The sequence below is a fragment of the Nyctibius grandis genome, chromosome 5, assembly GCF_013368605.1.
Source record: "Nyctibius grandis isolate bNycGra1 chromosome 5, bNycGra1.pri, whole genome shotgun sequence".
In the NCBI taxonomy this organism is placed as follows: domain Eukaryota; kingdom Metazoa; phylum Chordata; class Aves; order Nyctibiiformes; family Nyctibiidae; genus Nyctibius; species Nyctibius grandis.
In genome coordinates, this window is record NC_090662.1 from 56321563 (window position 1) to 56335805 (window position 14243).

Consider the following 14243-nt stretch of genomic DNA (forward strand, 5'->3'; position numbering starts at 1 on the left):
ATGTGTATGAATGTGTACAATTTTATTTACCACATGGGATTATACTTTCTATATTGTTCTTTCTCAATCAGTGATGCAGAGAAATTTAATTAATATTAAGAGAGCTGACTTCAGTTTTAAGTAACAGGCTGATGTATGCTCTGCTCAGTTTAATAAGCTGCCAGCAATCATCAACAAAGAATTTTTCAGAGGTTACAGAAGTAATAAGATAACAATGTGTACAGAGCCAACTTGCCAGTATGCTAAGATGCTGAATGAAAAGGAACATATTGATGCAGAATATGTATACCAGTGAGAAAATAAATAAATTCTATTTCCTTATGGCAAGTAAGACAAAGACAGAAGAAACAAGATTACCTAGTGCAAAAAATAAAATAAAATAAAATAAAATAAAATAAAATAAAATAAAATAAAATAATCCCCCTGCCTAAGACTAAGAAAAACAAGAAGATAAATTCCTTAAACAAATCAGAATTTAAAAAAAGAAAAACTGTCCTAGAGTTTTAGTGTAGATGGCAAATAGATCACCATCACTAAAAGAATCTCTCATTTCTTAAAAGAAGATTGTACAAAATTTGCAGCCACTATATTTTTTAAAGACCACTGAAAAACTTTCAGTATAACTATAGATAGAAATGGCTTACGAGAATTCACAGTAGTGCTAAAATTATCTAGATTATATAAGAGGAAGAACATAGTTCACAAAAGCATTGTGTAATATTCAACCCTCATGTAACCATCAATTTGTAAGTTGCCATGACAGACACCGTTTTTCTTCAATTATTCTATTTCTTAAGCATCAATTCAGGCATCAGTTCAGTTTCTTTCTGTCTTTTTCCTCATCCATTTGCTAGAGCTAGAAGAGAAATTATACATTCAGAGACATGTATTTGAGGGTTCCGTTAAGTGTTGCTTTAGCATTAAACTTTTCTAAATTACTGAAGATGTAGTAATAGTAAAGGACAGCTGAAACAAAAGAGCTGCTTGTATTAACCTTTGCAAGTGTATCATTTTCTAGTAAAGAAAATCAAAAGCAAACTAAATTGGAAGCATAATGGTAGGCAAACACACAACTAAGCAAACCACAGAAAAAAATGTTTCAGTTTGAAATAGTTTGAAGCAAGTAACAACCATAACTCAAAAGATTCTAGAGCTAATAAAAATAGCAAAATGATTTTATCACATTTTCATTTTGAATGCATTTGAGAATATCCATTTTTAATCTTAAAATATGTTAATATTTTCTGTTTTGCTTTGTTCGTTCTTTTTAATCTATCTTTTCTTTCTCATTTCACATTCTTTTCCTCAAAAGTTGAAAAACATGACCGTGATGGAAGAATCCAGAAGTAGCAAAAGTGCATGAAATCCAGATGCAGTCTTTCTATATAAAAGGGAATTATGTGTACAAAAGTGTTTGATTAAATGCACCTAAAGCTTAAAATGGTTATAAAACTTAGTCAAAGTTTAGGTAAAGTTCACAAGATTTATTAAATCATCTATTGCAAAGAAAGCCTGGACGTGACTCTAAAATAGATGCAATTATGTTAGGTTGGTTGGCTTATCTGAAAATAGACATAAAGCTGAAATAACCTTAATTCAAAGCATATTATATGTACTCAGACAGAAAGAAGGCTACTTTAAATTTAAAGATAAAATACACTTTAAACTCAAATACAGTGCTGTCAATCAAATAAAGAGAAATCATAAGACTGAGGCAAGACTTCAGACATAACAGAATCAGGTCCTCTGTAGTAAAAGGCTTGGACACTTACCACTATAAAGAATTAGACATAAAATCTACTGCTGCTGTACCTTCTATCTGTTCCCATCTATGCCTCTTTCATTTAAAGTTACCCCTTTTACACCATTATAATTTACTGTGCAGAGAACTAAATGCACCAAACAGCTAACAGGTTGGAGTCAGTAGCTGCAAGAGTGTATTGCTATAGAATTTTCTTTTAGATTTACACAACAAGTGTTTAGAAAAGCAGAAAATCAAAATTATTATTACTTAGTAACTTTGGGTTTAGAATGGGATAACGCTGGGAAAATGAGTTTCAGTCAAACATTGTTTCAGATTGCTATGACCATTAAGCGCCACAGCTTTAGCAAGTCAGCTTAGTATCATTAAGGCAAAAGTTGTAAAAAAAAAACCATATGCATCTGCTTGAACGGTTGATATGATTTGTGTATCTACAAGTCTCAAGACAACATTAAAATATACACTCTGCTTTGAAGACACGTATCTTTCTTGAGTTATCCCTTTGAACACATCACTTGGGTCACAAAAAATAAATCTGTATTATATATCACCTTGCAGCATTTCTAACAAAGTAAATGCAAGCATACCTTAAAGGAAAAAATGGAAGAAGTTATTTCATTTGAATCATATTCTAATGATAAAGGAAAGTAAGGAAAGAAATTAAGAAAGGAGGAAAGGAAGAAGGGAAGAAAGAAATTACACACTAACTTGGCAGCTGACATCCATTCCAGCCTCCAGAAGCACCTGTACAACAGCTTTGTGGCCATTACGTGCAGCAAGATGCAAAGGAGTGTGTTTTCTTGTATTACAGTTCATCAAGTTTGGATATGCTTTGATGATCATTTTTACAACACGCAGACGTCCATAAAGTGCTGCCAGATCCAGAGGTGTTTCTAGTTTGTTGTTCCTTATTGTAGGGTCTGTTAGCTCTTCTAACAGAACAGCAACTACTTCTGAATGACCATATTGAGCTGCACAATGCAGTGCTGTTTCATTTTCATTGTTCTGTTAAAACAAAACAAAAGCTTCAGAAATTCATGTTTAATCACACAATAGAACTGCTCAGCTTCTATAAATTGCCTCCATGAGATCACTATGCAGGCAGGGTTTGCAATATAATGTATGGTAATGTATGTTAAATGCTTCAGAATGACTCCAATAAAATTTTCTAATAATACATTAATATTTTGGCTTTGTGGCTGTCAAGCAGATCAGGTCCCTGTGTGGCCACGTTGTTCCCAATCCATTTTTAACAACACGCCCCCAAAAACCTTGTTGCTCATGATATGCCGAAATATGTAACCCTTCTTGATTCAACTGTTACTGAAATCATAGTTGAGTCCTTCTCTTAGAAATACTCTGACACTTAAGTCTCTCTTCTCCCTATAACTGGTTTTAACTCATAGCAGTTTGTTATTAGAGTAGTGAAATTACAGAGAAAAACTGTGTAATGAAAATGTATCAAGCATAAGGCTAGTTTCATATATCACTATGAAAGTTACTATCAACACAACAATCAAAGCTTGGAAGAAGGCAAAATAGCAACTGTAGATATTAGAAAGACTTAGCATAACACGTAAGCAGCTAGTCTTCTCAGGGCTCCAGGGAGATGTACATGTGCATTTTAAGGCATATGACTATTTGTATGCTATGGATTGAATAAGGTTTTTCTTTATAAAGCAATGCCCCCCAAGTCTTTCCCCAAACACTATTTAATAATCTTAATAATAAACAAATATTGATAATAAGCAGTATCTTCTTTAATTGTTTTCTTCCAGTTCTGCCTGTATACTTGCAATCCCAGACAAATAACTTCAGGCAGAGAGGAAGGAAATAATTTATAGAGCTCTCTGAATCCTATATGCCATCTATATTATTAATATATCTTATGTAGTCTCTATGAAGTCTTAGAATAGACTAGACACTATAAATTTTAAAAATACATACATGAATGCCTCTTCTGAGATATGATTTATAAAATTTTGTGACAGTTTTGAAAATGTTGCAAAAGTAGAAATCTAATAAGATAATGTGTCATATAAAGGAACAAAAAATTAATGTAAATGCAGAAAAGATAAAAGAGAAGGGTAGAACTATAATTCTAAAGAAAGGAGAAGAGATAAATCTGAATCCATAGGCTGTATTTCTCAAGAAAACAACTGAAGAAAGTTCTGGGGACAGAGAACTGAAAATAGAAAAAATACTCGTCTTTTGAAAGACACAAAGGATGAGAGAATAGAGAAATGAGGCTTTGGCCTCTTACTCAAAAGTTAGCTAGGATAAGAAAATCCATGTTACACAGTGATATCTAGAAAGGTGGAAAGGGGGAAAATTTTATTTTCTTTTTGATAACAGTGTTTCTAATTCTGTAATCAAGAACTTAAATCTCAGGTTTGTGTTTTTAACTACATTGCCATCATTTTAATCTGATCTTGTAATTTAAAATGACTCGGAGGAACCTGAGAGACAGAAGAGACAGATCAATACATGTAGATAAATTAATGTTGCAGATAGATAAACTCTTCAGGTGTCTGCAACACCACACAGTATCCCAGAGACTGGAATGTGTTTCCTGCTAAAATGCAAGACAGAAGCTGGAAAGTAGGAAGAGCCAGGTTGAAAGTGAGAAGTTTCCACTGGCAGACATGGCTTGATGACTAATAAGTACTTGAATCATTATGCATTACTCAGACCACCACGTGGTCTTTCTCTATTACATAGAGCATAAATTCAGGTTAAAATATGCACTGTCACAATACCACATGGCTGCAATGATTTATACACAACCTGTGATATGTTTTTTTGCTCTAGTGACTTCTAACGTATTCTAGAATACTTTTAGTTAATTGAATTCTTTTAACTGTATTCTATCGTCTGACTAGTCTTGCTTCGCATTGGTAGTTAAAGTTGCTGAAGCCCTGGGCCACAACTGTTGCGAACTTCTGAACCTACCATGAACTGTTGCTTTGATATGTGAAGGAAGGCCCTGGGACCAGTGTGAACTGGAAGACAAGGAGGCTACAGCTGTCAGAAGAAGCCGTAACTCAGCAGAAGCTGTAACTCTTGCAGATAAGATGTTTCACGGCTCACTTGAAAGACCAAGAACCCAATAAAAAACAAAAGGACCTTAGACTGTTAATTACCATTGGACCAAGAGGCACGTGCAGGGCATGTGAACAGCTTGTGAACAGAGGGTGCATAGGTTGTAAGCGTATAAATGCCCAGGGGTCTCTTTGTTCTGGGTCCCTCCCTGGAGGCACCCAGCTCAAACTGTCCTTACAGCCACACTATTCAATTAAATTATTTATTTTCCTGGAAATTGGCATCTGAGACTCTGCTGTGGGAAACCTAGGGTGAAGGAATTCTTTAACAGTATCCTTTATACAGGACTGGGCAAAGCAATTTTTTTATGTACAGTACTATACCCACAAATCACAAGCATAGTTTATTAGAATTTATTTTTAGATTTTCAATATTTCATGGACATAACTGCATAGATGAACTGGCAATTGCAGTCTAATTTTGTGTACAATTACCACAATTAAGTATGAAAATCAGATAATTGCACATAAAATGGCCAATTATGGTAATTTGTGCCTACAGTTACAGTATTTACATATCCAACGGAAATAGTTACACAAATAAATTAGATGTATAACTATATCCGTATTCTGGGAGGTAAATAGCAAAATATACATTCAGTATATAATTTTCAAAACAGGTATATATATCTATCCAATATCTGCTTATGTTTTATTTTTTTTCAAGCATTTCTGGATAATATATAACATATCTGAAATCTTGTGCCAATAGTCTAATATCGTAGTTTAAAAGTATTCTGATTAAATTTTCAAAGAGACATAAAAATTAAATTGGCTATGGACTTTTTCTCAAAATGGGGTGACTGGCCAAAATTTCAGCCACAGATATAAACACATAGAGACCAACCAGCCCACATCACTGCTGCTACACAGCAAACTGAATTTTGCTCCCTCTAAATAAAGAATATCCAACTGAATTTTCATGCAAGGGCATATCTACAGAAAAGACTATTTTAAAGCAGCATGGTGCATAAAAGCATCTGTAAATCTGAACAAAACATTATTTTCAAATGAACCATGTTGAAAATTTTTGTATGGTTTATTTCTTTGCATTTGCCAAATTAAAGCTACATTTCAGTTAATGACAAATAAAACTTATTCAAAATTAAAGAGAACTAGATATCACTGAAATAAAATAGAAGAATCCAACCTGGACAAACATGATAATTAAATTACCTACACATATGCCATCAGAACCAGCATTGTATATATTGTGTTATCAGAACTGAGAGGTGCTACCTAATTAAAAGTTAATAATACAACATTCCTCCCTCTTTAAAATGTAAATTAATCAACTCAATTCAGGTATAAAAGACAGAATGATTTTTAACTTTCAAAGACAGAATTACCACTTGTTTAACTGTCCTCTAAATTTATCCGCTTTGACAATTTAGTACTACTTACATAAAATAAACCACCTTGGAAGCAAGAGGTTTTACTAAGGAGAGAGGATAGAGTTTTTAAGTAGGTTTTGACAGAGTCTGCCATCTTCAAATTTTGGAAAGGAGGGAATGCCTACCAGAGAGACATAGTTGGTTCAGCATTCACAGAGACCCCTAAGAATGGAGGAGGCTATAACAGTGTATTTCCTGGACTGGAAGAAACATTATCTTCCTCTTCTTACCCCTCATGGAAAGATGGACATGGATGTCTCAGTGTTACAAACTTCCTCCTTAAGGCATTTGTTTATAGAAGGCACATAGTAAGAATAAAGAAAAACCCCAACACATGATGATATTATAAGAGTTGAAGTTATATGATTTCCTTGGTCCCAAAAATGCTGTTACTTCCAACTTGTGTTTTGTGCAGACAAAGCTAAAGGTGTAACTTTATTGATTTTAAGGTACTGTTTGTCCTCATATCTCTAAAAAAGCTTATTATTTCAAGAAATATTTGAAAGATGTGAAGAATTATTCTTGAAGAAATTAATAATAATTTAGTACTATTGCCTACATTTTCAGTCCCAAATGTAAATAGCTGTGTCTGGAGTACAGAAAGTTTATGCGCTAACACTCATTCCCATGAGCAGTTAACCTGCTATGAAAATACAAATGTCTGCATGCAAGTTACCATTGTGTGATTAGATCTCCAAATCTGATATCCAAGGCCTAAATAATGCATCTAGTGCTGAAGAAACAGACTAGAATGCTTTTAAAAATTTCAGATACTTCATTACATGTTAGAAACTACAAGATAGATGCTAAGACTGAATGAATCAGAAAAAGAAAGATCTAGAAATCAGAACCAAGTAAGACATACAAAATGTAAGACAAAAAGAGTAGACCAATATTATACAAAAATAGTATAAAACAGAAGTCCCTAATATTCATAATTAATAATATTTTAAACAAGTAGTTATTCATATGGCCCAATGGACCTCTTTCAGAAATAAGGAAGGCATCTTATGATTCAGCTTTTAACCTTTTGTAATTCTCTTATTCATTATTTGTTACATGGGTCTCTTCATGGGCATGGTCCTGACATTTTCTAGCTTGTCTCTGAATCTGTTCTCTTCCATGTACAGTCAGAACTCAGACTTCTGTTGCTGCAAAATGGATTGTGCCTTCACAGCATTGCATCTGGTCAGTACTGAGGGCTGTACTACATCATTTAGCTATTGAGAACGCATGCCACAGCAAAATCTAGAACATCTCTTAAGGTCTATTCATTAGAGGACAGATTAGCAAATATGTTATAGAGACAATTATTATATCTTGGCAGTCTGATAGTGAAAAGGTACAGGAAATATCAAGAGAAAGAATGGGTCTCATGAATATTATATAGGACTTTGTAAAGCCACTATTAAACAGTGGGTATATTTAGGACTTTTACTGCGTAGTTGTATAGTTTAAAGCTCCTAAAGTCCATGCAAGTACTGTACAAGCAATAATGACTATCAAGTAGTGATTTTACAGACGTTTCCAAAGAATGCTCAGCTCCTTTATTGGCTAAGCATTTTTATGATGGACTCAAAGAAGGAGACTTCCTAAATCACTGAGCCATTTCTTTCTGACGTAATCCCAATGACAAGTAACTGAACAAGACAATATATCCAAGACAGAGAAATGAATAATCTCAGGATGGTCTTACTTCATCTATTAAAACAGGAAGGCAGTTTCCTGAGAAGTTCCACCAATATAAGCTAATCGTTCTGAAAAAAATAAGGAAGTTTGCCTGATTGATTCAGCAAGCAACATGTCACTGTATTTAATTACAATGGGAATTAAAGTGCTTTCCTGGATGTCTAGGGCAAAGGCTAAACAATGTTACAATAAAAACTCTAAACACAGCCAAGAATGAGGAGAGCTCTTGGGAACAACAATGCGACTTTATTGTCCTTCTCTTTGAGGAATGGAATGAGTTTTTACATGCTGCACAGATTTTTACAGTTTATGTGGAAAAATAGCTAATGACATCTTTCTTATCATGCGTCGTCAATGAACCTGTCTAATTTGACAGTCATGAAAGAAATAAAAAGCTCATAAATTTCCTTATCAAGTACTCTCTTAAACACAAAACCAAGCATTAGAATTTAGGCATCCCTAATATTTCCAGATATATTTTCAAAACTGATTTAAAAATCAAAGCATTTAAATGAAAACTAAATATTTTAATTTTTCGTTCTACTACAACTATAACTGTACACAGATGAAAAATTATTCACAACATTACTTACATCCAAAAATTTAGAAACCTGAGAGTTCATATCTACTAGGTATTTAAAAGAAGCTGTATATTGTATCACTGGATGTGTTTCTCTAACTTTGTTGAGGTTTTTTTAAGACCTACCATTTGTGACTGAATTTTTTCTTTACTGCATGCTACTCTGCTCCATTTTTATTTTTTCCTTCTCTGTGAAGTTTAAGCCTCTGTATTCTAATCCCTAATGAACATTCCAATGACGAGTGGTGTTCCCTAGGGTCTGTACTGGGACCAATAGTATTTAATATCATTTTCAATGACATAGATGGTGTGATTGAGTGTACACTCGGCAAGTTTGCGGATGACACCAAGCTGAGTGGTGCGGTTGATACACTAGAGGGAAGGGATGCCATCCAGAGGGACATCGACAGACTTGAGAAATGGGCCCATGTGAACCTCAACAAGTTCAACAAGGCCAAGTGCAAAGACCTGCACCTGGGTCGGGGCAATCCTCAATATCAGTACAGATCCAGTAATGGAACAATTAGGAACAGCCCTGAAGAGAAGGACTTGGGGATACTGGTGGATGAAAAATTGGATATGAGCTGGCAATGTGCACTTGCAGCCCAGAAAGCCAATCCAACCCTGGGCCACATCAAAAGAAGCATGGGCAGCAGCTTGAGGGAGGTGATTCTCCCCCTCTACTCTGCTTTTGTGAGACCCTACCTGGACTACTGCATACAGTTCTGGAGTCCCTAGCACAAGAAAGACATGGACCTGTTAGAGCAGGTCCAGAGGAGGCCCATGAAAATTATCAGAGGGATGGAGCATCTCTCCTATGAAGAACGGCTGAGAGAGTTGGGGTTGTTCAGCCTGGAGAAGGCTCTGGGGAGACCTTATTGCAGCCTTTCAATATAGAAAGGAGGCTTGTAAGAAAGATGGAAAGAGACTTTTTACCAGGACCTGTAGTGACAGGACAAGGGGCAATGGTTTTAAACCGAAAGACGGTAGATTTAGATTGGATATAAGGAAGACAATTTTTATGATGAGGGTGATGAGACTTTGGAACAGGTTGCATGGAGAAGTTGTGGATGCTTCATCATTGGAAGTGTTCAAGGTCAGGTTGGACAGGACTTTGAGCTACCTGATCTAGTAAAAGATGTCCCTGGCCACAGTAGGGGGGTTGGACTAGATGATCTTTGAAGGTCCTTTCTGACCCAAACCATTCTATGATTCTATGATCATGTTCTAATGAATATCTTTACCATGTAAGAACAATATGATGACAAATAAAGATGCCATTGTCCCATAATTTAGAGAATACTTGGATTTAGATAGTAATATTTTTTCAAAAAGACAATGTTTGTAAAAGTTATTAGGAAAAATTCTGCTGCAAATTACCCAGTGTGAATCAAAATCAAACCTACCGAATTCCCATTGAAATTCACCTTTACTTATGTGGAAACAAAATAAAAAAATAATTCATTAATTTGGTTCACTACTTTGAATAAATGTTTTCTTCAAATTTATTGCTGCAATCAGCTCAAATCAAAAAGATTGTCTCTGTATATTTTTTCTTCAAAAAAGGGTACAATAAGAGTTGCAAGGAAAATTGAGAAATTCATCCATATAGTCTCTAATTTAAAAGGAGGAGGGGAACATCAAATGCAGAACATGAAAATGATTGGTTTTGCAGGCTACTTTGGAACTGAATTGTACTTCTGGAAGTCCCCAAAGTGTCACTGAGAGAAGTATATAATGTCAGTGCTTCATTTTGGGGAAGACAGTAAATGTGTTAGATGTTAGGTATTTACATATTATGAACACATCCTGAACTCTTTTCCTTCACATTTCAGAAGAAGTGTCAAAAGGCATTAAGGAAATGTGAGTGGTTTTTATGACAATTACAATTTGATGCACAGAAAAATTCTACAGTACATTATATATATAAATGTAAGGAAAAAGACGTTCTATGTGCATAAAGAAAAACAGGCAGAATCACAGAACAGAGAACAACATCACCGAGAAATTTCAGAAGTGTTCACATTTTTTCCTGTAAATGTTTTACTATTCATATTCTGTCAATATATATTAAAAATGTATTTTGAATTTCATATTTATTCCTGATGTCATTCACCTTTTTTGCATGTGATTTCCTGCACTAATACCAAACCCTACATATTGACCTATATGTGGCTGTTATTATTAATTTTTTCATACATTAGGATTTATCAATTATGTAATTTTATGATGAGAGTTGCTTTAATAAATGTTTGTGCTACCCAGATATCTTTACATAAATAAACACAGAAGTAGTCTGATTGTTAATAGCACGCCTTTTTATTACATTTGATATTGATTTACTAACAGATCTTGATCTCATACTACCTACTTGATCTTCATTCAATTTATAATTTACATATTTTCAAGTCTTCATCAATGAAGTTTAAACACTTACATGTTTTGTGATTTCACCATATTTTGTCATTTGAACCATACATCATGCATGTCAACTAAGACACCTGTATTAAGCGATAGAATTATTCTTATGTAATTGTTATGCTGTAACCATTTTCTCTGTGTAGTGTTGTCAGTCTACATTCCACCACCCCCATACAATAATTGTCATTTAACTGTTCACCTCTTTACTGTTTTTTTCCATTTTATGTAATAGGAACAGTAGGGGGCATTCAGAGCTTTAGATGCTGGATATGGCTGGATATGATCCTATGATGCTAGTTAGTGGCATTTTAAATGTGTAGAATGCAGTTTAACTAATTTACAGTACACCATATTAAATCCATTAATTCATGTAATATATATTTATGCATCATGAGCTTCTCATTTACTTCTTTGTTGTGTTGTTCATTACTTTCACTTAAGTTTTTAGAAGCATTTCTTTTACATAGAATTCTAATAAAATAGATGAAAAGCAAAGATGTATTACAAATTAGTTGCAACAATTTTTACATAATGAACAAAATTATTTTCTTAAACTGAAAGCACATACATTCTTAATGTGCAAATACATTCTTAATCCTTACCAAAATAAAACAGGAAAAAAAGCCTGACTTGAGCATATTATTTGCTGTGGTGAAAAATTGTCAGGAAAAATGGCTATCCTTCTCCCCAACTCTCAGAAGAAAGAACAAGGAAGCAAAATAGTCCAAGATTTCTTACAAGCTGTAGCTTCAGCTCCACAGATCTGAGAGAAGCTATGAGAACTATGAGACACATGCCTTATACAGCCTATCAGCAAATAAGCAAAAGCCTCAGAAACCCACAGACTCATAAGAATGTACAATACATATTAGGGTGAGGATGCCGCTCTAGTGTTATTTGAGGATATGCAGGCAGAGATGGCTTTATATCAACATGGCGTTTCCCTCATTTCATGACATGGATAATATTCTCCTGTGTAGAGTGCTAATTAGCATGGGAAAGTTGGTGCCCTCTAAGTGGTCCACCTACTAAAGCTGGCCACTGTCTAGAGTGGAACACCAGGGGATTTACAAGGTCAGAAGAACTGTGAATGTGTGAGTTTAACTTCAAAGGTTAAGATGATCAAGACTCCCTTAAGAAACTTAAGGTCCAACATTTCTTGTGAGGATTACTCACACATTTTCCCTTATAAAGTTTTTGGGTAAAATGCATAAACAGCAGGACATCTAATGACAATACCTTTTTTGAGTCAGTGGGGTATAGAATCAGATGCATCTCTGCTTATTTGCTCCAGTGATCAAAACAGAGAGACTGGACAACACATCTGATCAAGCTCCAGAATATTATAGAGGTTTGGATGTATATGTGGGATTTGGAAGAAGTAGGTTTGAATTTACATTTCTCTTTCTGATCTTACTGAAATATATTTTTCACTATCCCTCTCTCTGAAGTTCCTGCATAACTTCTGGTTTTCTGTCAGCAGAGCGTAAGGAATCTCTTCAAGCAAATGGGTAACTTGCAATCAAAAAGCTGCTTTTTTATTTTGTTGCAGAAATAAAACAAGAAAAATCCTTCTCCTTGACAAAAGGTAATCCTACAATTCAACTGGTTTCATCCTACACGCAACAGCTGATGAGAATGAGAAACTCGAAGAAACTCCTAATCTGCAACTCAAACCACAGAATGACAAGTTTTGGGTTTTGTATTTTTTCTTGGATGAGCCAGGGTATTATAGGATTTCCCAGAAGACTGTCACATTGGCGTATTTTATTACTTTATTTTCATATATTTCCTGCACTAATACTTGATATTCATATCATACTTATTGTATGGATTCCAATGGTTAAGTGTATAACCTCAAATATCAAACAGATTATTCAAGGAATGGCATCTTACACTGGCTAAACGTTTGCAATTTAGGTCTAACATTTCTTATTTTCTCACAGTTTGCCTTCTGGCCACACTAACGTAGACACTGAGAGTGCAATTCATTTGTTAGATTGTACTTTGCCATATGAGGTGATGTAGGGTACCCTACCTGGAAGCCATCAGCCACTCCACAAGGACATGGAAATTCTGAGCACCCTCTGTCATACCTACAGGCCCACACAGATGTCTCAATTACTGCCGAGCTTTAAAAGGTACTGGATTTCTGTGTCTGGGCAAATGAATTCTGCCTTACTTTTGGTCACCTGAATAACCCTGTGGGCTCTTGTGATTACACTGACTAGATCTCTGTGGAGTGAAATGGTGCATGTACAGGCAATGTAGACACTAAAATTTAGATCTGAATCTGCAGCTGACTCCCACCTTTACATTCCAATAACTTCCTGATTACCCTGGCAAATCCAATAGCTTATGGTTACTACTAATATTTCACAGCCTACTTCCAGTCCTCGAGCAGTTCAGCTGACTATAGACGGTGTCAGATTTTAATCACCGCCTTTCTTTCTATTTCTAAATACTAACTTTACAAATGGACCGTATAAGAATATACAGAATGAAAACAGAAGGTGTGCCATATGTTTGACAACAGAATGCAACACATTTATCCTGTCCTTACCCACTGTAATACTCATCATTTTTTCCTAGTATTTATGTGTCCTTTCTGCTGCACATGCATACGTCCAGTCCATCTGGTTTGTCATTTATCTCTGCATATCAGTTCATTTACAGTACACTCAAAATATACCAAGAATATTAATTTTCTCTCAAAGTTTTTCAGGAATTTAATATCTAATAAAGTTAAAAAGACAAGAGTTTATGCAAATCTACATCAATATATATGAGATGCATAGTTAGAGTATGTCTTCATACAATTTTTCAGAAACAAGCAGAAGGTTTTTTCATACTTTTTAAATCTAATATCCTTTAGGTCAGTGTCCATCCAGAAGAAAGATATCTGGTATGCTTATATTGGGAGATTTTATCAGTCTTGGAGAAGAAATTACTGAAACAATGGAAAATAGATTTTCTAAAATTTGGCTATTAATTTGCCAGACCTAAAGAATATGTGCTGCTCTTTTCTGATGATGCACACAAATATTTTTTATGACTTCACCTGTTCATTAACTCTGGAGTGTGATGGCCCATGATGGATGAGAATCTTCACAATGTCTACATCTCCTCTCCAAGCAGCCAAGTGAATAGGAAAATAACCTTTATTATCTGCCACATTAGTTGATGCTTCATACTGAAGTAATTTGAGAACTATATCCCTGGAAAACAGGAAGTAAATCTAAAAATTGACGGGAAGCTTATTTTATTAAGTTTTTACACGAACGTACGCATTACCA

General features: G+C 34.7%; 1 protein-coding gene across 3 annotated transcripts in view; it reads right to left on the reverse strand.

The window, feature by feature from the left end:
- The window catches only part of ANKS1B (ankyrin repeat and sterile alpha motif domain containing 1B), a 465181-nt gene that overhangs the window by 394964 nt on the left and 55974 nt on the right, over positions 1-14243 (reverse strand). For all 3 annotated transcript variants that reach the window (XM_068400458.1, XM_068400457.1, XM_068400456.1), the window contains exons 3-4: positions 14009-14165; positions 2471-2767 (exon numbers count right to left, since the gene is read on the reverse strand). In XM_068400458.1, coding sequence (XP_068256559.1) covers positions 2471-2767; positions 14009-14165 — 454 coding nt within the window. The remainder of the gene's footprint in view (positions 1-2470; positions 2768-14008; positions 14166-14243) is intronic.